Source organism: Podarcis pityusensis (assembly GCF_964106645.2).
Source record: "Podarcis pityusensis genome assembly, chromosome: 13".
Classification (NCBI taxonomy): domain Eukaryota; kingdom Metazoa; phylum Chordata; class Lepidosauria; order Squamata; family Lacertidae; genus Podarcis; species Podarcis pityusensis.
In genome coordinates, this window is record NC_138038.1 from 54,767,842 (window position 1) to 54,789,668 (window position 21,827).

The 21,827-nt window shown below is 47.5% G+C and overlaps 1 protein-coding gene across 2 annotated transcripts in view; it reads left to right on the forward strand.

The window, feature by feature from the left end:
* The first annotated feature begins 11,994 nt into the window (after positions 1–11,994).
* The window catches only part of LOC308462311 (2-acylglycerol O-acyltransferase 3-like), a 36,209-nt gene continuing 26,376 nt past the window's right edge, over positions 11,995–21,827 (forward strand). The window contains exons 1-5 of one of the 2 annotated variants that reach the window (XM_080979942.1): positions 11,995–12,110; positions 13,361–13,468; positions 15,137–15,207; positions 15,554–15,758; positions 17,700–17,871. In XM_080979942.1, coding sequence (XP_080836068.1) covers positions 12,044–12,110; positions 13,361–13,468; positions 15,137–15,207; positions 15,554–15,758; positions 17,700–17,871 — 623 coding nt within the window. In that variant the 5' untranslated portion in view covers positions 11,995–12,043. The remainder of the gene's footprint in view (positions 12,111–13,360; positions 13,469–15,136; positions 15,208–15,553; positions 15,759–17,699; positions 17,872–21,827) is intronic. The other variant, XM_080979944.1, reaches the window with a different exon arrangement.

The window sequence follows — 21,827 nt, forward strand, 5'->3', positions numbered from 1 at the left end:
TTTAAAAAAAGCAAACGAAAGTTTCCTGGGAACTTTGTCAAAGTTTTATTTTCAGCTGCTGTTTCGCTCTGGAAGGGACACGGCACGCTCACATCAAAAAGCTGTTCCAACACGAGATTTTGAAACCTTGCCAGTCACAATGGAACACCCAGTTGCTCCTGCAAGAACTAGACTTGCGCCCCTCTTTCAGGGGAGGGTATTTGTGTGGGACATTCAATCAGGGAATTGCGCCCCAGCCCGACTCATTATCTTGCCACCTGGTAGAGCTCCACCCGGAGCCTCCAGGAATCACCTAAAGCCTTCCCCTGGCCCAAAGAACCTACTTGTTGAAATAAATATTTAATTGCCTCCCCAAGGGGCCCCTGCCTCAGAAGGAGGACCAGGGCCTTGGAAGGAGCGCAAATGAAGGCTCTGTACCGGTCGGGAAAAGACAGAGACCACACCAGGATTTGGAAAAAGCAAAGCCTGATCTTTATTGAAAGAACAGAAAAAAAAACACAAAAAAACTGTTGCAAAGGGTCTCGCTCACGCAATGACATGGAGTCAGAGACCCTGAACAAAAGGACTGCCTTGATTCTTATACCTTTTGATTTTCATTCAGATCAATAGCAAGGAGGTGGGGGGAAGCGACATGAGTGGTGTGAAGAGTGGATTAACATAATGTGAGCAGGATGTTGAAAGACTTTCTGGGGGTGTCAATTTGCTGAAGGGCTCAGGTGATATGTGTCGATCTTCGTGGTATTTAATTTTGGATCTGCTTAAAATGGCTTTTCCTTTATCTACAGGAAAACCTCCGCAACTGCTGATAATCAGCATGCAGATGTGAGGCTGGATGTTTGAGAAAATGTTCAGGAAATGACTTAAATGTTAATGTGAAATCCTATTCTGCATTGCTATCAATTCGGGTGTCATAGCCTGATGTTTGCATACTTTTTGGAAAATAGGACTGCTTTATTTTGAGCTCATATCTGTGTGTATTCATGGAATGGTTTGCAGACCCAGTAGGAGGCAGTGTGGTGGATTGAGTTTTGGCAGCCTTTTGGATACAATATTGAGTAAAAACTACATTTTGAAATATTTAGATTGTTACATTCTTTAAAAACTACATTTTGGATATATTCAGAAAAGTACAGCATAGTACAGCATTTCATTAAAGATACATCCACGAATACATTTTAAAAGGATAGCTTCATGGAGAAGGAGGTACTCAGGAATGGCAACAGGCACGTCACGTTAAGATGATGCATTAAAAAGGCACACATCATATTACACTCAATGATACGTGAAAAGACACAGTAAGATGGCATATTCCCAACAATGTGTTCTTTAAGGCACAGTTTATTATTGTTGTGGGACTTTGGGGTAGGATGATATCATTAGGATCATTTTTCCTTTATTCCCCTCTCTGACCCTGATTCTCTTATGACGTTGTTGTTTAGTCGTTTAGTCGTGTCCGACTCTTCGTGACCCCCTGGACCAGAGCACGCCAGGCACTCCTGTCTTCCACTGCCTCCCGCAGTTTGGTCAAACTCATGCTGGTAGGTTTGAGAACACTGTCCCACCATCTCGTCCTCTGTCGTCCCCTTCTCCTTGCGCCCTCCATCTTTCCCAACATCAGGGTCTTTTCCAGGGAGTCTTCTCTTCTCAGGAGATGGCCAAAGTCTTGGAGCCTCAGCTTCAGGATCTGTCCTTCCAGTGAGCACTCAGGGCTGATTTCCTTCAGAATGGAGAGGTTTGATCTTCTTGCAGTCCATGGGACTCTCAAGAGTCTCCTCCAGCACCATAATTCAAAAGCATCCATTCTTCGGCGACCAGCCTTCTTTATGGTCCAGCTCTCACTTCCATACATCACTACTGGGAAAACCAGAGCTTTTACTATACGGACTGTAGCAGGACCCCCCCCCCCCCATCATTCAGTTTGTAGAAACTTCACACACACTCACACACGACATACACTACGCTTCTGTTATAAATTCATAGAAAATCAACCATACATCGGATTGGCACTGTTCCACTTTTATTTTACTCCATGAAGGAAGGACTACAAAATGGGGAAGGTTTGATACAGGGCAGCCATAATCCTTGAGCATGCCAGTACATCCACAGGAGCCCTGCCCAGTTGCTATGCCAACCCTGATGGTCTCAGACAGAAGACCATCAACAACACAACGGACTGCATACACGAGTGGATTCAACACGGACTATAACAAAAGAACAGTGATTGGATTCCCCCTCAGGGGGCAGGAAACTGCAACTACCTTTTGTCTTCTGAAAATGACTCATGGGGAGGGGGAAAGGGGGAACCAGCCAGGGGACAGGACACTCAGGTTACCACCACAACTCCTCCCTCAACCTCTCCTTTCTGTGATGTATGCATGATGTTTCTGGGGGTGGTCCTGATCTACAGGGTGGGAATTTCAAAAGTTTTTATAAGGCCTTGCACACCATTTTTCTGGGTCCCTCCTCTCTCCTGCAAGTGAGGGGAGCACCCTGTTGCAACAGTTCAATAAAGGCCAAGCCTTTATTGAATTTGCTCCAATTTACTCTGGTTGGTGTCTTTGTTTTTGTCCAAGGGAGCCCTCGGATTTTTCTGGTAACAGGACCTTTGTTGGCAAGGTGATGTCTCTGCTTTTTAAGATGCTGTTAGGTTTGTCATTGCTTTTCTCCCAAGAAGCAGGCGTCTTTTAATTTCGTGACTGCTGTCACCATCTGCAGTGATCATGGAGCCCAAGAAAGTAAAATCTCTCACTGCCTCCATTTCTTCCCCTTCTGTTTGCCAGGAGGTGATGGGACCAGTGGCCATGATCTTCGTTTTTTTGATGTTGAGCTTCAGACCATATTTTGCGCTCTCCTCTTTCACCCTCATTAAAAGGTTCTTTAATTCCTCCTCACTTTCTACCATCAAGGTTGTAATATCTGCATATCTGAGGTTGTTGATATTTCTTCCGGCGATCTTAATTCCGACTTGGGATTCATCCAGCCCAGCCTTTCACATGATGAATTCTGCATATTATAATAATAATAATAATAATAATAATAATAATAATAATAAATTTTATTTATATCCCGCCCTCCCCAGCCGAAGCCAGGCTCAGGGCGGCTAACAACAATAAAACAGTACAAAAGTACAGCATAAACAACAGTCTAAAATCATTCATTGTAAAATTAATTAATTCAAGCCACTGGCAACCATTGGGCCAGAGCTCCGTGAAGATTGCCAAGGGAGGGAGTCAGGCTGTGCCCTGGCCAAAGGCCTGGTGGAACAGCTCTGTCTTGCAGGCCCTGCGGAAAGATGTCAAGTCCCGCAGGGCCCTGGTCTCTTGTGACAGAGTGTTCCACCAGATCGGAGCCACAGCCGAAAAAGCCCTGGCTCTAGTTGAGGCCAGCCTAACTTCTCTGTGGCCTGGGACCTTCAAGATGTTTTTATTTGAAGACCGTAAGTTTCTCTGTGGGGCATACCAGGAGAGGCGGTCCCGTAGGTACGAGGGTCCTAGGCCGTATAGGGCTTTAAAGGTTAAAACCAGCACCTTAAACCTGATCCTGTACTCCACCGGGAGCCAGTGCAGCTGGTATAGCACCGGATGAATGTGATCTCGCAGCGAAGACCCCGTAAGGAGTCTCGCTGCAGCATTCTGCACCCGCTGGAGTTTCTGGGTCAGTCTCAAGGGCAGCCCCACGTAGAGCAAGTTACAATAATCCAGTCTGGAGGTGACCGTCGCATGGATCACAGTGGCTAGGTCAGGGCGAGAGAGGTAAGGAGCCAACTGCTTAGCTTGGTGGAGATGGGAAAATGCCGCCTTTGTTATAGCTGCAATCTGCGCCTCCATGGAAAGGGAGGTGTCGAAGATTACACCCAAACTCTTAATGGACGGTGCTGGCACTAATTGCGCCCCCGCAAGAGATGGGAGTTGCCCCCCCAATCCCATATCGCCCCGTCCCAGCCACAGGACCTCTGTCTTCGAAGGATTTAGCTTCAACCGGCTCCCACGTAACCATCCAGCCACAGCTTCCAGACATCTGGTCAGTGTGTCTGGGGCCGAGTCAGGATGGCCATCCATCAACAGATAGAATCATAGAATCATAGAGTTGGAAGAGACCACAAGGGCCATCGAGTCCAACCCCCTGCCAAGCAGGAAACACCATCAGAGCACTCCTGACATATGGTTGTCAAGCCTCTGCTTAAAGACCTCCAAAGAAGGAGACTCCACCACACTCCTTGGCAGCAAATTCCACTGTCGAACAGCTCTTACTGTCAGGAAGTTCTTCCTAATGTTTAGGTGGAATCTTCTTTCTTGTAGTTTGGATCCATTGCTCCGTGTCCGCTTCTCTGGAGCAGCAGAAAACAACCTTTCTCCCTCCTCTATGTGACATCCTTTTATATATTGGAACATGGCTATCATATCACCCCTTAACCTCCTCTTCTCCAGGCTAAACATGCCCAGCTCTCTTAGCCGTTCCTCATAAGGCATCGTTTCCAGGCCTTTGACCATTTTGGTTGCCCTCCTCTGGACACGTTCCAGTTTGTCAATGTCCTTCTTGAACTGTGGTGCCCAGAACTGGACACAGTACTCCAGGTGAGGTCTGACCAGAGCAGAATACAGTGGCACTATTACTTCCCTTGATCTAGATGCTATACTCCTATTGATGCAGCCCAGAATTGCATTGGCTTTTTTAGCTGCCGCGTCACACTGTTGGTTCATGTCAAGTTTGTGGTCAACCAAGACTCCTAGATCCTTTTCACATGTACTGCTCTCAAGCCAGGTGTCCCCCATCTTGTATTTGTGCCTCTCATTTTTTTTGCCCAAGTGCAATACTTTACATTTCTCCCAGTTAAAATTCATCTTGTTTGTTTTGGCCCAGTTCTCTAATCTGTCAAGGTCGTTTTGAAGTGTGATCCTGTCCTCTGGGGTGTTAGCCACCCCTCCCAATTGGGTGTCATCGACATACTGATGGCAACCCAGCCTAAAACTCCGAACAAGCTGGGCGAGGGGGCGCATAAAGATGTTGAAAAGCATCGGGGAGAGTATCGCACCCTGAGGTACTCCACACACCAAGGAGTGGTGCGATGACAATTCCCTCCCAAGCGCCACCCTCTGTCCCCGACCAGAGAGAAACGAGCGCAGCCATTGAAGGACTGTGCCCTGGATCCCCACGTCGGCAAGGCGGTGGTCCAGAAGTTCGTGATCGACCATGTTGAAAGCTGCTGACAGATCTAGAAGAATCAGCAGCCCCGACCCGCCTCGATCCAGCTGTCTACGAAGATCATCTGTTAGGGCAACCAGAGCCGTCTCGGTCCCATGACCAACGCGGAAGCCGGACTGGAATGGATCCAGAGCCGATGTTTCATCCAGAAAACCACCAAGCTGTTCAGCAACCGCTCTCTCAATCACCTTACCCAGGAACGGAAGATTCGAAACCGGGCGGTAATTGGATAGATCTAAAGGATCTAATGATGTTTTCTTTAAGAGCGGGCGCACCACTGCCTCCTTCAGTTCCCCTGGGAATGTCCCCGTGCCAAGGGACAAATTGATGATACCCCCCAGGAGGGCCCGCACCTCGTCTGGACATGCTCTAATCAGCCAAGACGGGCACGGGTCGAGAGGACAGGTGGTGGGCTTTCCAGCTCGGAGGAGTCTGTCCACATCGGCTGGGGATATCCAGTCGAAGTGGTCCAATACTGGACCCGAGGACAGTCGAGGGGCCTCCAGTTCCTTTATTGTATCCAAATTGGCCGGGAGGTCATGGCGGAAGCAGGGAGACAATATACAGCCTTGCCGTACTCCTTTCCCAATTTTGAACCCATCAGTTGTTCCATATCCCGTTCTAACTGTAGCTTCTTGTCCCACATAGAGATTTCTCAGGAGACAGATGAGGTGATCAGGCACTCCCATTTCTTTAAGAACTTGCCATAGTTTGCTGTGGTCGACACAGTCAAAGGCTTTTGCATAGTCTTTTTTTTTATATATAAGATATTTATTAAAGTTTCAGCATATTACAAAAGTAAGAGAAAAGAGTAAAAGAAAATTAAAAAAACAAAAATAAAAGACAAGGTAAAAACAGTTAAAAGCAAGTCAGTCTTTCCATATCTTATCTTTCATTTGCTTGTTTCCCTGACCTCCTCACACCTCCCTTTTTTGTATTCCAGTTCAATTAGTTAATTCAGCAATTCCTTTCCCTCTTTGATTTTATCTTAATCTTTTATCTTAATATATTATAGCTTTAAATTATCACCTGTTAACAATCCATTTTTACATATTCCTTTATAACATTGCTGCTAAAAACCACTTAACTTCAATCCAACATCATTCTAACATTCATTAATTTTGCAGTATTTCTGTAGATAGTTTTTAAATTTCTTCCAATCTTCTTCCACCGACTCTTCTCCCTGGTCTCGGATTCTGCCAGTCATTTCCGCCAGTTCCATATAGTCCATCAACTTCATCTGCCATTCTTCCAGAGTGGGTAAATCTTGTGTCTTCCAATACTTTGCAATAAGTATTCTCGCTGCTGTTGTAAAATACATAAAGAAAGTTCTATCCTTCTTTAACACCAATTGGCCGACCATGTCCAGGAGAAAGGCCTCTGGTTTCTTCAAGAAGGTATATTTAAATACCTTTTTCATTTCATTATAAATCATCTCCCAGAAAGCCTTAATCCTTGGGCACGTCCACCAAAGGTGAAAGAATGTACCTTCAGTTTCTTTACATTTCCAACATTTATTATCGGGCAAATGATAGATTTTTGCAAGCTTGACTGGTGTCATGTACCACCTGTAAATCATTTTCATAATATTCTCTCTTAAGGCATTACATGCCGTGAACTTCATACCTGTGGTCCATAACTGTTCCCAGTCAGCCATCATTATGTTATGTCCAACATCTTGTGCCCATTTAATCATAGCAGATTTCACCGTTTCATCCTGAGTATTCCATTTCAACAGCAAGTTATACATTTTTGACAAAATCTTGGTTTTGGGTTCTAACAGTTCTGTTTCCAATTTTGATTTTTCCACCTGGAAGCCAATTTTCTTGTCCAAATTATATGACTCCATTATCTGATAATAATGAAGCCAATAGGCTTTTGCATAGTCAATGAAGCAGAAGAAGATGTCTTTCTGGAACTCTCTAGCTTTCTCAATAATGCAGCGCATGTTTGCAATTTGGTCTCTGGTTCCTCTGCCCCTTCGAAATCCAGCTTGCACTTCTGGGAGTTCTCGGTCCACATACTGCTTAAGCACCTACGAGGTAAGAACCTACTAGGTAATAGATAAATAGATCCCTGAGCCCAAGTGGTGCAGATAGGGCTGTGGGTGACTATGGCTTTGGCCATGGTGGTATTTTTACTGCCTCTGGCCGTCAGCGTGCCCACACCCCTTCAGGGGACCAAGCAGCTAATGCGGCAGTGGGGTGCCCACAACATGAATAATAAATGGCTGAAATGGGGGCTTATTCTGCAAACTGAACCAATTGCACGATCTGCATTCTGGGACCTACAGATGCTTTGGGAGGAATGCCCCTCCTCCCTGTGCCTTGGAATGAGTCCTCAGTTACGGCCCCAATTTTTGACTTCCGCCCAAATTGTTTCCCAAACAATTCTTTTTTATGGAACCATTCTATCCCTTTCCAGGTTCACCGAATTCCTGGATGGCTGTGTGTGAACCAGTCTGAGGGCGCCAGTAACAATCTGACGTATGTGGGGACCTCCCGTTGCAATCGCACCTTCCCAGCCCAGACAACCGTGACTGAGTCCGCACTAGGAACTCTGAAGGAGATTTATTGCTCAGATAAGTCTGGCGTCCGGCCCGCTTTCGCTGCGTAGCTACTGGCCAGGCCTCTGCATTCCAAACTCCACATTCCGATGCTCTGAGCAAAAGCAGAGATCAGCAGCGGTAAGAGAAAGCTGCAAAACTCCAGTGCATTCTTCAGTGTGCTTAAATAAAGTCCACTCAGGATATTAGCAGCTAGAAGCAGTTTTTATTTACAGCAGACTATCCATTGTCGAACAGCATCGTGAAAACACGTCCACTCTCCTCAAAAGCGAAAGTAGAGAGAAAGAACAAAGGCTGGAGGCTCTCGGATATGATGCAGAAGTTCCCCCCTCCCAACAGTAGGCAGGGCGTACACTCTGAGCTGTTTAACCCTGTAAGCTCATGTTCTCCTCACAGGAACTCTTTCTGGCTGTAATCTAACTACGTGCCTGACGCACTTGGCAAGGGTTTCAGAAGCGGGAGGTAGTGTCTCTGCTCAAGGACATGATGTGTATTGGGTGTGTGGAAAGCTGGCTTATCATATCCTGCCAAAGGGATGGTATGGAGTGTGCTTCCCAGCCTCTTTAATTCCTCCCATGTGGATTTATGAGCCAATTGCCACTGCACCCCGTAGGAGGAGACACTCGGTTGACCTAGTATCATTTGCAGGAGGCAGCTCCCAAAATTGGGGTAAGGATCAGTGGCCTCCAGAAATCACCCATTACGATCCAGCCTCATGGAATCGGGGAGAAAAAATCACAGGGGCAAGGGGGCCAATTTATAATTTAAACCGCATAATAAGACTCCAAGCGGTAGTAGAGATTGTCGCCAATGCCACGGCCACAGCCCTCCGGTTAATCGCCACCCAATTAGATGAGACACACACAGCAGTCCTTCAGCTCCGCTTTGGGCTGGACTTTCTCTTGGCGCGACAGGGCGGATTTTGTGTTGCGTTAAATTTGACAGGAGGGGCCTGTTGCTTTAACATCTCTGACCATGGTGAAGCTATTCGAAATTTGGCAGCAGAAATTGAAAAAGTGGCCCATGTCCCTGTCCCTACTTGGAACGGATGGGACATGTTCTGGTGGACTGATTGACTTCCAAACCTAGAGGACTTTTAATGATGTTACTAGGCCCATTGATAATTTTGCTTCTTTTCTGCTCCTGTGTACCTTGCTTCTTGCAATGCTTGCAAAATATGATGCATAAAATGGTGTCACGAATGGTTCGGCCCCAGAATATAGCACTAGCCCAAGAATATCAGCCAGTGCCTCCATGGGGCGGAAGGCTGTCCAAAATAAAAGGGGGGGGGGAAATGAAGGGACAGGATACCCAAATCCTGACTGTGTGGTCACCCCAATTAGTGTGTAGTCACCCCAACTAGGCCTCAAGACTTCCCAAATTCTTTCTTTGGGGATGCAAACCTAAAATGCATTAGCTCTGCTGTATAACACAAAGCTTAACACAAAGTAGCTGAAAGGAACAAAGCTTTCTCCTCTTCTCAGTAAAAGATGACCTAGCCGCCAGCAGCGCATCCAGCTGATCAGCCTTCTCGCAACTTTCTTGGCTCGCTGACAGGAGCAATGCACACCCGACCCGTGGGAAAGGCCTGAAAGGCTACAACCCAATGCAAAAATCCTGAGGATCCATGTGGATCTGTGCTTTGTAACCACGTTTTTGCCGCATTGCGGCCCCACAGAACAGTGGGTGCGTGATTTTTGGGGTGCAGGCTGTAGTCACGGACATGCTATGTGATCTGGTGGTGAATTTGGGGTGACCCAATGCTAAAATCCTGAGGATCCATGGGCTTTTACCTCCCCCCTCCCAGGCAGCCTCCGCTAGCGTCCCTTATCTCGCTCCCGATCGCTTGCCGATCAGCGGCTTTGTTTCAACACCCCCTTCCCTCTTTCAAAAAAAGAAGCATGATCTGCTTTTTGCCCCTGGGCAATTCGGCTCCAGGGACCACACATTCGCTCCGTAAGACGCACAGACCCTTACTTTTTAGGAAGAAAAAAGTGCGTCTTATGGAGAGAAAAATACGGTAAGTGGAAATCAGTCTTCCCCTCCTCCCCCCCCCTCCTTAAAAACCCTGCTCTTCCTGGCTGGGGTCTCTTTCCTCTCTCTCCCCACCCCCAGCCAACCCACCTCCCCATTCCTGGGTTATGGGTTCGAGCCCCACGCTGAGCCAAATATTCCTGCCTTGCACGGGGGGGGGTAGACTAATGACCCGCCCCTTCCAGCTCTGCTATTCTATTATTGTATATATGGGCAACTTATGAACACTGATAGGATTGTAGAGCAGGAAGGGAACCCGGGGGGTCATCTAGTCCAACTCCCCCCCCCCGCAATGCAGGATTCATCGGAAGAATCAGGAGCCAGGAAGAATCAAATTTCAATAAAGAATGGGGAGAGTTTAAAATGCATTTGAAAAAAATTATTGTAAACAATTACAATCCCTCGTAGGTTTGACAGAAAACATGTAGTAAAAATTCGAATCATGGATTGGAGTAAGGACTTATAATAACTGGAGTCAGTGAGGAGATGCAGAACAAAAATTATAACCTAAGGATCCACAAAGGGGGGGGGGGAGTCAAAGAAATATGATGTTTGCATTTTGATTCTTTGTAAAATTGAAAATGAAAAAATGAAAAAGAGGAACCTTTGGCCCAGCATGGGCTCGAACCCGCGACCTTGAGATTAAGAGTTTCCTGCCATACCCTCCAAGTGTCTTGATTTTCCAGGGACAGTCCCAGAATTTCGAAGGCCCTCCATGCGTCTGATGTTTATTTGTGGATTTTAATTGTGGGTGTTCATGTTTTCATTGGATTGTTTTGATTTTTTGATATATATATTTTGTAAACCACTGTTTTACCTTCCTAATGTGCCATTAGATTATAAACTATGTCTTATACAACCAAAAATAATATTGGGCTCCGATACAGCAGTATAGAAAGGGAGGATCTACAAGGACGTCTTGCTGGAGGTGCCAAAACGAGAATGCCTCTTTGAAGCGTCTGCTTATGCAATGAGGCTTACAGATTTCTGGAGGAAAGTATTTGGATATATAAATGCTAATTTGTAGAGAGGCTGCCCTGCCCTGAGGCAGGAAGCAATGTCATTGCCAGGAAAGGTTTGCGTAATTTCTACCTTTGCCCCCCCCCCCAGGGTCAGGTCATATTGGACCTCACTGCCCTGCCTGGCAGGAGACGGAGGAGGAGGAGGGGGCAACCTTTGAACTGCACCCAGCACCCCCACCCACAGGGTGCTTCAGAAACCCTGTGATTTCTCACCCTGTCTTTCTTCCAGGGGCACCTAAAGGCCATCAGGAGGAGCTGCGCTTGGTCCCTTTGAAAGGTAGGCAGCTGCAACTGCGGATCCTCAGAGCACTCTTCACCTGCTCAGAGGCACTCTTTCTTCCCTAGAGCTACAGTGCCACCAAAGCTGCGATTCCTGCCTTGCAAGGGGTTGGGCTGGATGACCCCTGGGGGTCCCTTCCAACTATACCGCTTTATGGTTCTACCGTAAGTCCCACTGTTTTTGAAATGCATCTGTTGTTTTGAAAACGGTTCTTCCCTGCTTTTTATTGCATTTTATGCTGCTCTGAGCCCGGCTTTGGCTGGGGAGGGTGGGAAATAAATAAAATTTGATGATGATGATGATGATGATGATCTCCTCGAGAGCAGCTTCCTCCGTGGTTTGGAGAAGGGAGGCAGGCAGATGGGGCAATCCATCCTGGCACCCAAACCTTTGTCTTGTGGGCCAAGAAGGCGGGGCGACCCTGGGATGAGGGCCAAGGGGAGGGAGCCGAGGGCCAGCCAGGCAGGTTCCAGGCAGGGCTGGGAGTCAAAAGAAAGGAATTTGACGCGCCTTGTCTCCTTTCGGAGGAGAGCTCAGCCAGGTCCCCTTTGCCTCACCTGGGTAACAGCAGCGTCCTTATTGCAGGCCCACCTGGGGACCAAAGTGCAGGCGGCAGAGAGAGACTTGTGCATTGCAGCCGCGGGCAAGACAACGTCTTCTCCTGGACAAGTGAGCCTCTTTCCTCCTCCTCCTCCTTCTTCCACCTCCTGCTGCCCCCTTCCCGAGGGCACGGCTGAAGGGGAGCAGCTGGGCTTTGGGATGCAGGTCAGAGGCCACCTGTGCTGAACACACCTGCGTCTTCACGCTCTCCCTTCTGCCAAGGCAGGGGCCCCTCCTGGCTGGAGTCCTGCTGCACATCCCCCCCCACAACTCCCCCCCCCGTGGATTTTCTCCCCAGGATCTCTTCCTCTTCCTCTTCCTGAGACCCAGGGTCAGAAGATGGCGCTGCAGAAGCACCTGGAGGCTCTTAGCGTCTTCCAGTGGGTCCTCACCTTCTTCTTCTTTGGTAAGTTGGGTGGGTGGGAGAGGGGCAGGGGGTGCTCAGGGAAGAGGGGCAGCTTGGCCTCCTCCTCTTCCTGGGGCCATGGCCCTTGGGAGGTCCTCTGGCAGGCCAGGCCCCTGTAATAAACTTAAATCTGCCCTTATTTCCTTATGGGGGACACAAGAGCCCATATAGAGTCCTTTGCAGGTTCTCCATCAGTCGGAGAAAAGAACAGAGGCCAAGTAGAGAATATTGAGAAGCAAAGCAGCTAGTAAGCCTGATCTTTATTGATCTGTTGCAACAGGGTGCCCCCTTCACACGCAGGAAAGGAGGAGGACCCCGAACCAAGGTGTGCCCGCCTTTATATAGACATTTTAAATTGGCCGCCCTGGAGTCCAAGATCACCCCCAGATACATCATGCCTACATCACAGAAAGGGCGGTCTACAGCAGAAATCTGAGTGCGTTGTTTACCTCCTGTCTGGCAGGTTACCTGTTAATGCTCACTTGATTGGATACCCTGGGGAGCCTGGCCAGTCTTTTGCAATGATAAATACTTACCGTAGTTCCTGGGCCAGGTCACAGGCTCACCCCCTATTCAAACACAGACATACCCTTAAGACAGGATTTGTGAAGGAAAAGACAGTGGGGAGGCTTTTCCATCTTCCTTCGACCTTGCAGAGAAATTGTTTGGTCAGTTTGGGCGTCAAAATGGTTTCCGGGCTGTTTTCCTGTGCAGCTTCAGACATGTGATTCATATATTTATGTACGTGTTTGATTGGTACATTTATGAACATTTATTATATATATAAGACCTTAATTTTTTTAATTTCACATCCTTCCCCCAAAAGCCAAACCCCCTCTTTTTTTCAGAGCACCTTTCCGCCAGGTGAGTCTGGACTAGGGAGTCAGCACCGCAGGGGGTTGGGCTAGATGGCCCTGGGGTGTCCCTTCCAACCTAAAATGTCCTTCTAGGTTTAGGGGGGCTTCAGATCAAACCCTCGGGGGTCCTGTGAAATCGGGGTTGTGGTCCCAGGCAGGGCCTCTGAATCCCAGTGAGGGGGGAGCGCTGCTCTTGCGCTCAGAGTTGGGCGATAAATCGATATATCATCCAAAACCGGTTTGAAGTCCACATTGTGATATTAGTTTTTTTAAAAAATAAATTAATTTATTTGGTTTTTCAAATCAGAATTTTGCAATGACATATGCAGCATACAACATAAAAACAAGAATCCACAGAATCTCCAGGACTTCTTCCCTCCCCCCCCCCCCCAGGTGCCTTCATCTCCGTTCTCCTGGCCTACCTGCTCTTCACCTCCTTCTGGCCTATCAGTGTCTTGTATTTCGCCTGGTGGATCTTTGACTGGGATACGCCACAGAGAGGTGAGTTCGATTCTCCCCAACGAGGGTCGGATTGGGGTTTGATGAGGCCCTAAGCTACTGAAGGTGATGGGGCCCTTTATATGTCCACAACAATTTGTCACTGTTTTTTGTGTTGAATATATGCTATAAGGTAATTGATGGACCTCATAGGTATCTAAAGCCATGCAAACAGTCCATGCAGATCGTAAGGTAAAGGGACCCCTGACCATTAGGTCCAGTCGTGGCCGATTCTGGGGTTGTGGCGCTCATCTCGCTTTACTGGCTGAGGGAGCCGGCGTACAGCTTCCGGGTCATGTGGCCAGCATGACTAAGCCGCGAACCAGAGCAGCACACAGAAATGCCGTTTACCTTCCCGCCGGAGTGGTACCTATTTATCTACTTGCACTTTGATGTGCTTTCAAACTGCTAGGTTGGCAGGAGCAGGGACCGAGCAACGGGAGCTCACCCCGTCACGGGGATTCGAACCGCCAACCTTCTGATCGGCAAGCCCTAGGCTCTGTGGTGTATCCCCCAGCGCCACCTGCGTCCCAGATGCAGATCGTAGGTACCCTATATATAGAAATGAGCAAACCAGGGATAATTAAGGGAACAGGCTAGCAGGCGGGGCCCGTGACTTACATCACAGGAGCCTACACAACACAAAACACTCTTCCTGTAGGTAGGTTTTATTTTATTTGTTTTTTATCTTATATTTCGGATATGTACATCCAGGTTTTTTCCCTTTAAATCTTTTTGGGGCCCCCAAGGGAGTGGGGCCCTAAGCTAGAGCTTGTTTAGCTTATAGGTAAATCCGGCACTGCCCCCAACCCTACCCGGAGGTCAGGTGAAAGGCGCCTCTCCTTGTCTGAGAAGGGTGCTGAGCCCCACACCCAGACCCACACAGCTGGAGCTGCTGCCTCGCCCTGCCCCTCCTCCTCCAGCTCACCCCCTTCCGCTGGGGCAGCTTGCAACCATCCCAAACCTGTTTTCCTCACTGCTATTTACTATTAGCTATTTTCCAAGACAGTTTCCAATAAATGACACAATGGCAGAAGGCATTTCATCTCTCTCTCTCTCTCTCTCTCTCTCTCTCTCTCTCTGTATGGAGGGCAGAAAAATCAGCCGCATTTATTTATGTATTTATCATTACTTAATAAATTTTGCTATAAAAACACACACGAAATCCTGTAATTGACACAAATCAAAAGAACCCTCCCCAAAATATAACATGGAATCAGAGTTGGAAGGGACCCCAAGGAGCATCTTGCTCCTCATTATTGATTGATTGATTGATTGATTGATTATAATTTTATTTAAACCCTGCCCATCTGGCTGGGCTGCCCCAGCCACTGTGGGCAGCTTCCAACATACACACACAATAATAATAAAACATCAAGTATTAATAGTAACAATCAGATCCTACATAAAAAGTCACAATAACTTTGAAATAACATACCAAGTAAAGCAATATGCAATAATCCATTGGAATCCAATAATAAACACTAAAATTAAACATCAGCACGTCATAATTAAATGAATTTTTAAGCAGAGGTTGGGTGGTCACCTGCCAGGGATGCCTCAGCTGCGATTCCTGCATTGCAGGGGGTTGGGCTGGATGACCCCTGGGGGTCCCCTTCCAACCCCACAGTTCTCTGACTCCGTCCCCTGCCTGAACCCTTGTCTTCGCAGGTGGGCGCCGCAGCGACTGGGTGAGGCGCTGGAGAGTCTGGGAGCTCCACCGGGATTATTTCCCCATCAAGGTATGAGAAGGGGGCTGGCAGGGTCTCTGGAACCCCCGGAGACCAGATCACGGACAAGGAGGAGGTGTGGCTGTCAAAGTCTGCAGGCCATGGAATCTGCGCATGCCCACCAATGGAAAGCGGGGCACGCCTCTGATTGTGACATTCAGGTGTGAGAAGGGGGCTGGCAGGGCGACGGAGGGTCTGCCTTCCTCCGAAGGATGCCCAGGGTCTCTGGAACCCCTGGAGACCAGATCACAGAGAAGGAGGAGGCGGCGGCCGTCAAAGGCTGCTGGCCATGGAATCTGCACACTGACATTCAGCTGGGGGTCCAAATGCCAAAGGCCTCGCCCCTCTTGCCTTGCAGCTGGTGAAGACGGCCGAGCTGCCCCCGACGCGGAACTACGTCCTGGGCTACCACCCCCACGGGATCATGTGCACGGGTGCCTTTTCCGCCTTTTGCACCGAGGCCACGGGCTTTTCCCGCACCTTCCCTGGCCTCCGTCCCAGCCTGGCCCTCCTCGCAGGGCTGTTTCGCATACCCGTCTTCCGGGACTACCTGATGAGCTCAGGTGAGGCCAACGGGGGGAGGAATGGAGAAGGGATTAGGGGCAGGGAGTCCACAGGGGGTCGAGACATCGGTTGGGGTGGGGGTGGGGAAGTGGGGTGACCCCTCCTCTAAGGACCATCTTCAAGAACCCTGCCTGGCCCATCCAATGGGAGGAACCACCCCAGTCTCAGGAATGCCTTCCCAGTGCCCCTGGGAATAGAATTCCCCAGCAAGAATGTCTGTTTTTCCTGCAATTTCCTGTGCAAATGAAAAGGGGCGTTTGTTTGTGCAAATGATGATGGTGATGATGATTATTATTATTATTATTATGATTACAGTGGTGCCCCGCAAGACGAATGCCTCACAAGACGGAAAACCCGCTAGACGAAAGGGTTTTCCGTTTTTGAGTTGCTTCGCAGGACGAATTTCCCTATGGGCTTGCTTCGCAAGACGAAAATGTCTTGCGAGTCTTGAGATTTTTTTTCCGCTTTCCCCCCCCTTTATCTAAGCCGCTAAGCCTTTAATAGCCTTTTAGCAGCTAATCCGCAAAGCCGATAAGCCTTTAATAGCCGCTAAACCGCTAATAGCGCTAATCCGTTAAGCCGCTAATAGGGTTGCTTCGCAAGACGAAAAAACGCTAGACGAAGACACTCGCGGAACGGATTAATTTCGTCTTGCGAGGCACCACTGTATTATTATTATTATTATTATTATTATTATTATTATTTATACCCCTCCCATCTGGCTGAGTTTTCCCAGCCACTCTGGGTGGCTTCCAACAGAATATTAAAAACACGATAAAACACCAAACATTAAAAACTTCCCTAAACCTTCAGATGTCTCCTAAAAGTCAGATACCGTAGATACCATATAAGACGACTTTTTAATCCTGGAAAATTCCCTAAAAAGTCAGAGGTCGTCTTATACGCTGGGTATGGGTTCGCTGGGCAGCGGCAGCGGGTGGCAGGCTCTGCGCCGGGAGGAAGCTGCCCAGCGATGTTAAGCCGGTTTTGCTGGGCGGCTTCCTCCCGGTGTGGAGTGGCCAATTTAGGGGGTCATCTTATATGCCCAGTTGCCTAATACGCCGTAATCTACGCTAATTGTTTTTCTCTTTGACATCTGATGGGAGGTTGTTCCACAGGGTGGGCGCCACTACTGAGAAGGCCCTCTGCCCTGTAGCTTCACTTCTCGCAGGGTGGGAACCGCCAGAAGGCCCTTGGCTCTGGACCTCAGTATCCAGGCTGAACGATGGGGGTGGAGACGCTCCTTCAGGTATTCTGGGCCTTTGAGGCCGTTTAGGGCTTTCAAGGTCAGCACCAACACTTTGAATTGTGCTCAGAAACATACTGGGAGCCAGTGTAGGTCTTTCAGGACTGGTGTTATGTGGTCTCCCAGTCACCAGTCTGGCTGCCGCATTCTACATTAGTTGTAGTTTCCGGGTTACCTTCAAAGGTAGCCCCACATAGAGTGCATTGCAGTAGTCCAAGTGGGAGATAACCAGAGCATGCACCACTCTGGCAAGACAGTCCAGGGGCAGGGAGGGTCTCATCCTGCGTCCCAGATGGAGCTGATAAACAGCTGCCCTGGACACAGAACTGACCTGTGCCTCCATGGACAGCGGTGAGTCCAGAATGACTCCCAGGCTGCGCACCTGGTCCTTCAGGGGCACAATTGTCCCATTCAGGACCAAGGAGTCCCCCACACCTGCCCGCCGCCTTTGCCCCCCAAAACAGTAGTTCTGTCTTGTCAGGATTCAACCTCAATCAGTTAGACACCGTGTCTCCTCCAACCACTTCCAGACGCGCTGATCCTTTGCCAGCGACCCTTTTGCCCTTTAACCAACTCGCAGAATTTCAGAGTTGTAGGAGAATCGTGAGGGTCCTCTAGTCCAACCCTCCGCAAAGCAGGGAACCCCTGGAGATGTTTCACACCCACAAGAATGTTTGCTTTCTCCCACTTCCAGGGATGGTCCCAGTCAACAAAAGGTCCCTGGACTTCCTCCTGAGTGCCCCCCCCGGGCACGCGGTGGCCATCGTGGTGGGGGGCGCGTCCGAGTCGCTGGACAGCGCCCCCGGAGAGCATCGTGTCCGCCTTCAGGGGAGGAAGGGCTTCGTGCGCTTGGCGCTGCAACACGGGTAGGGGCACCAAGGGGGCAAGGGGGGGTCCGGGGGGGGGCGTGTTGGGTGCAGGTCAGCAATATCTCGGGCCTAGTGAGCATGGCAGTGCTTCCTGGTGGATTTTGCCCCAATGAAGCAATTGCGAGAACAGAAGGTCCCTGCCCTTCCTTGTTGTATAATTTTTTATTACATTTTTCTTACGTTTTCACAATAACCTTCCTAACAAATAATTCCACTGTTCCATAAGTTGGCTTCCCACCTACACAGTGTTTTTACTCAAAGCTCTTCTACTGTGCTGTATCTTCATCTATTACAAAAAAATTAGTACAGTTATTTTGTCATTTTTCTTCTGCTGCTTTTATCTTGAAATCTGTCCGTGATTTCATTTGCCTGTAATATTTTTTAAGTAATCCACAAACGGCCTCCACCCTTCTGTAAAAAGTTCATCATTCTGATCATTTACTTTTGCTGTGAGCTTTGCTGTTTCTGCCTAATCCACTCCTTAGTTGGGACCTTCTCTTTTTCCCAATTAAGTTTTCTCTTAATGTATAACAGGCCGTGAATTCCATATGCTAAGGTCCCTGACTTCCCACAGCCTAGCCTACCTCGCAAGGTTCTTGGTTGGATTAAATGCTCTCCTTGACCCGACATTCCATCTGTGAGTTATGAGCCATAACCTGATCTGCTGAACGTCTGTTTCGACTGTGAACAGCTGAGTGCTTTGGCATCCAGCCCTCTTCTGATGTGCCACTCTGCTCCTCCCGGCTACACAGATAGCGTGTGTGTAGGAAACTGTTGTAGGAACGATTCAGAGTGAAATTCGCCATTTTCCAAGCTTCCGCCCAGAAGCGTTGTGGTAAGCCTGAGTCAGAAAGCATCGCTTCCACCGCTTCCTGGAGCATTCTGTTCCGCCTTTCTGCCATCCCGTTTTCCTGTGGTGAGTGCAGAACCGCCAACCTGTGACGTATCCCTTTCTGGCGAAAGTAATTCTGCAACGCAAACCCAGTGAACTCCCCACCGCGGTCTGATTGGAAACTGCAAACCCTCAGTGAGAATTGGAGTTCCACTGCGGTGACCCACTCCCTCAGCACGGTGGCAGCTTCACCCTTGTCCTTCAGAGGTATCACCCAGCTGTTTCTGGAGTAATCATCTGTCAAGGTTAAAACCCAGACTTGCAAAAAGGCATAGGGCCACAAATATCTACATGAACCAACTCAAAAGGTTTCTTGGTTACCCTGTCAGACCTAGAATAACTGCACGTTTTTACCTTTGCCTTCTTGCATGCTCTGCAATCCAGGAACTTGGCACATGACTTCATTTTGCATCCCTCAGTGCACCCTGGTATTTTTCTCACATATCCCCAATTGCAGGGGGACATCCTCCTGTGCCACAAATGATGACACATATTGTGAGTGGGAACATTTGCACACTGTGCCTGTGCTGACCCAGTGTTACCCTTACCTGCTTGAGATGTTTCCAGAATAGCCTGTTCTGACATTCAGCACTGACCAACTGGTTCCCACCCCTGGAACTAGAGCATACATTATTCTCAAAGCAAACCTTAAACCCATCTCTAACTAAAGAAGACACAGACCATAGACAGCATTTCATCCCTGGGACCACAAATGCTTCCAGTTCAGCCTGCAAAAAAGGAAGAAAAACAGAGCCAACAGTTGTCAGCTATCTCTTGGATCCATCGGCAAGCGTGACTGTTTTTCCTTTGGAAACAGCTCTGCAGTTCCGCATTTGGCCACCAGATGGCAGCAGATGATGACTGGCTCCACTGTTGATCACCCAGCGCTGTACGTTGCTCTGGTCGCTGTCCTTCACTGTTGCTATGGAAACTGCCAAATGATGTGATGTTGGACCAAGGCCATTGCCCCGGGCAACCAGATTAGGTGCAACTGCTGGGTGACCTTGGGCCAGTCACACTTCTTTGAAGTCTCTCAGCCCCACTCTTTTTTTTTTTAAAAAAATGATATTTATTAAAAGTTTAAGAATTACAGAAAAAAGAGAAAAAGAAAACAACAAAAAAATTAACAAAACATACATTACAATACATAAAAAGAAAAGCATAAAAAACAATACAACAATACAGCAAAAAAACAATAACATTAAAACACACATCCAATGTTCCATATCTTTATCTTTCGTTTACTTGTTTCATCGACCTCCTCACACCTCCCTTTTTGTATTCTAATTTAATTAATTGTTTCGGCAAATTCTTTCCATCTTTCTCAATTTTTGTTATATAATTTATCTTAACGATCTAACCTTTTAATTAACTCAACAAATCCTTTCCATCTTTCACTATATTCTGTCATTCAATTTACCTTAATTTATTTAACCTTATCTTACCATAAAAAAACACCTTAAAACTTAAAACTTAATACTTATTTGTACATAACTCCTTATATCATTTCTACTAAAGCCAAATAGTTTCATTCCAACATTTTTCCTAATACTCATTAATTTTACACTAATTCTCAAAATAATTTTTTAAAAAAAACTTTCTTCCAATCTTCATCCAACGTCTCTTCTTCCTGGTCTCGGGTATTGTCAGTCCTTCTTGTCCATTCCATCTAGTCCATCAACCTGGTGATCTTATGTCCAAGGCTCTTAAGTCTTTTCCATGTCCCTTCTGCAGGTCTTCTTCTTGTTTATACCTGCCTTTTACTTTGCCTTTTGTTGATCTTTTTCTTAATTTCTTTCCTTTCTCATTGGGGGGTAGGTCTCGGGAGGACTCCAATCCAAAAATATCTCCATCTCCCCTCAGCAGATCAGCCCATTCCCCACAGTCCCATTCCCCATAGTCAACATTGTAATCCAGGAAATATTTAAAAGCATGTTTCAAAGTCCTTCCAAAATTAAGAGCCCTCACAACTCCAGATCCCCCCCCCCCGGTCCACTCCAGATTCAAACTTCAAGAACAGCGGCTTATGCTCCTGCAAGGCCTCGGATCTCTCCATTTGTGTTACTTGAGGTTCAACAGCAACCTCCTCCATTATCTTCTGCACTTGCGCTTGCCCTGTCAAAACAAGTTCCTGGGCTGGTTCCTGAATGGTTTCTATATGAGTATTCGCCGTTTGTCCAAAGTTTTTAACTGCAGCAGTCATCAAATCCATCTTCTCATGCATCTGCTCCAGCAAAGCACTTGTCTTGCAAAAAGCAAGCACCAAAACTTCTTCTAAACACATTTTTATTCAAGGTCAGAGTCTGGTCTCACGATCCTAATCTTACAGCTGTGAAATCCCCAGATCAACTCCAGCAACAAATTAACAAGCTCCCTCTAGAGGAGACAATTTCTATTTGTATCCATCTTTTGAAAGCAGGACCAACAAAAGGAAATTACTTTCATTTTTCAAATATTTTGTTTCTTTTGAATGCAAGAGGCAACATTGGAGTCAATTTGTTTCTCTTTTTTTTACTATCTGTCAAAAGGCGTTCCATTCACAGTCGATGAACTTCCCCATAAATTTCTGTCTCTGACACCCCGTTCCCAGGTTTGAGACGGTAGAAATTTATCTTTCTTTACTCTCTCTCCTGCAGGCTTAAACAGTCAAAAATTCCCCCCCTTTTCTCCTGCTTCCAAGAGGGGTTTTGGTGGTGATAACTGACGGAAATTTAGACCTTTATATACGACTTTCCAGACTTTAGCTTACAAAGTTTTGCTTCAATCTATTTACAAAAATGGGAGGCGGACTTCCTGTTTTGAGCCTTCCCGCTTCAGTGCCAAATTAAAATGTTTCTGTTGGTACTAAAGGGTTAAGAGGTAACAAGTCGCTCTAATCACTGAGCAGCTGGAAGTCATTAAGCATCCAGGAATGTGAGTTAGTTTGTATAAATAGTCAGTTCACCCGTGTGTTCTCTCTCTCTCTCCCCCCCTTGACCTGACTCGCAGACTCAGTTTGTGGCCATGGGTGTGTTTGCTAATATTAAGAGTTAAGTTTAGAGTAAAGTTTTCTTTATGCCGG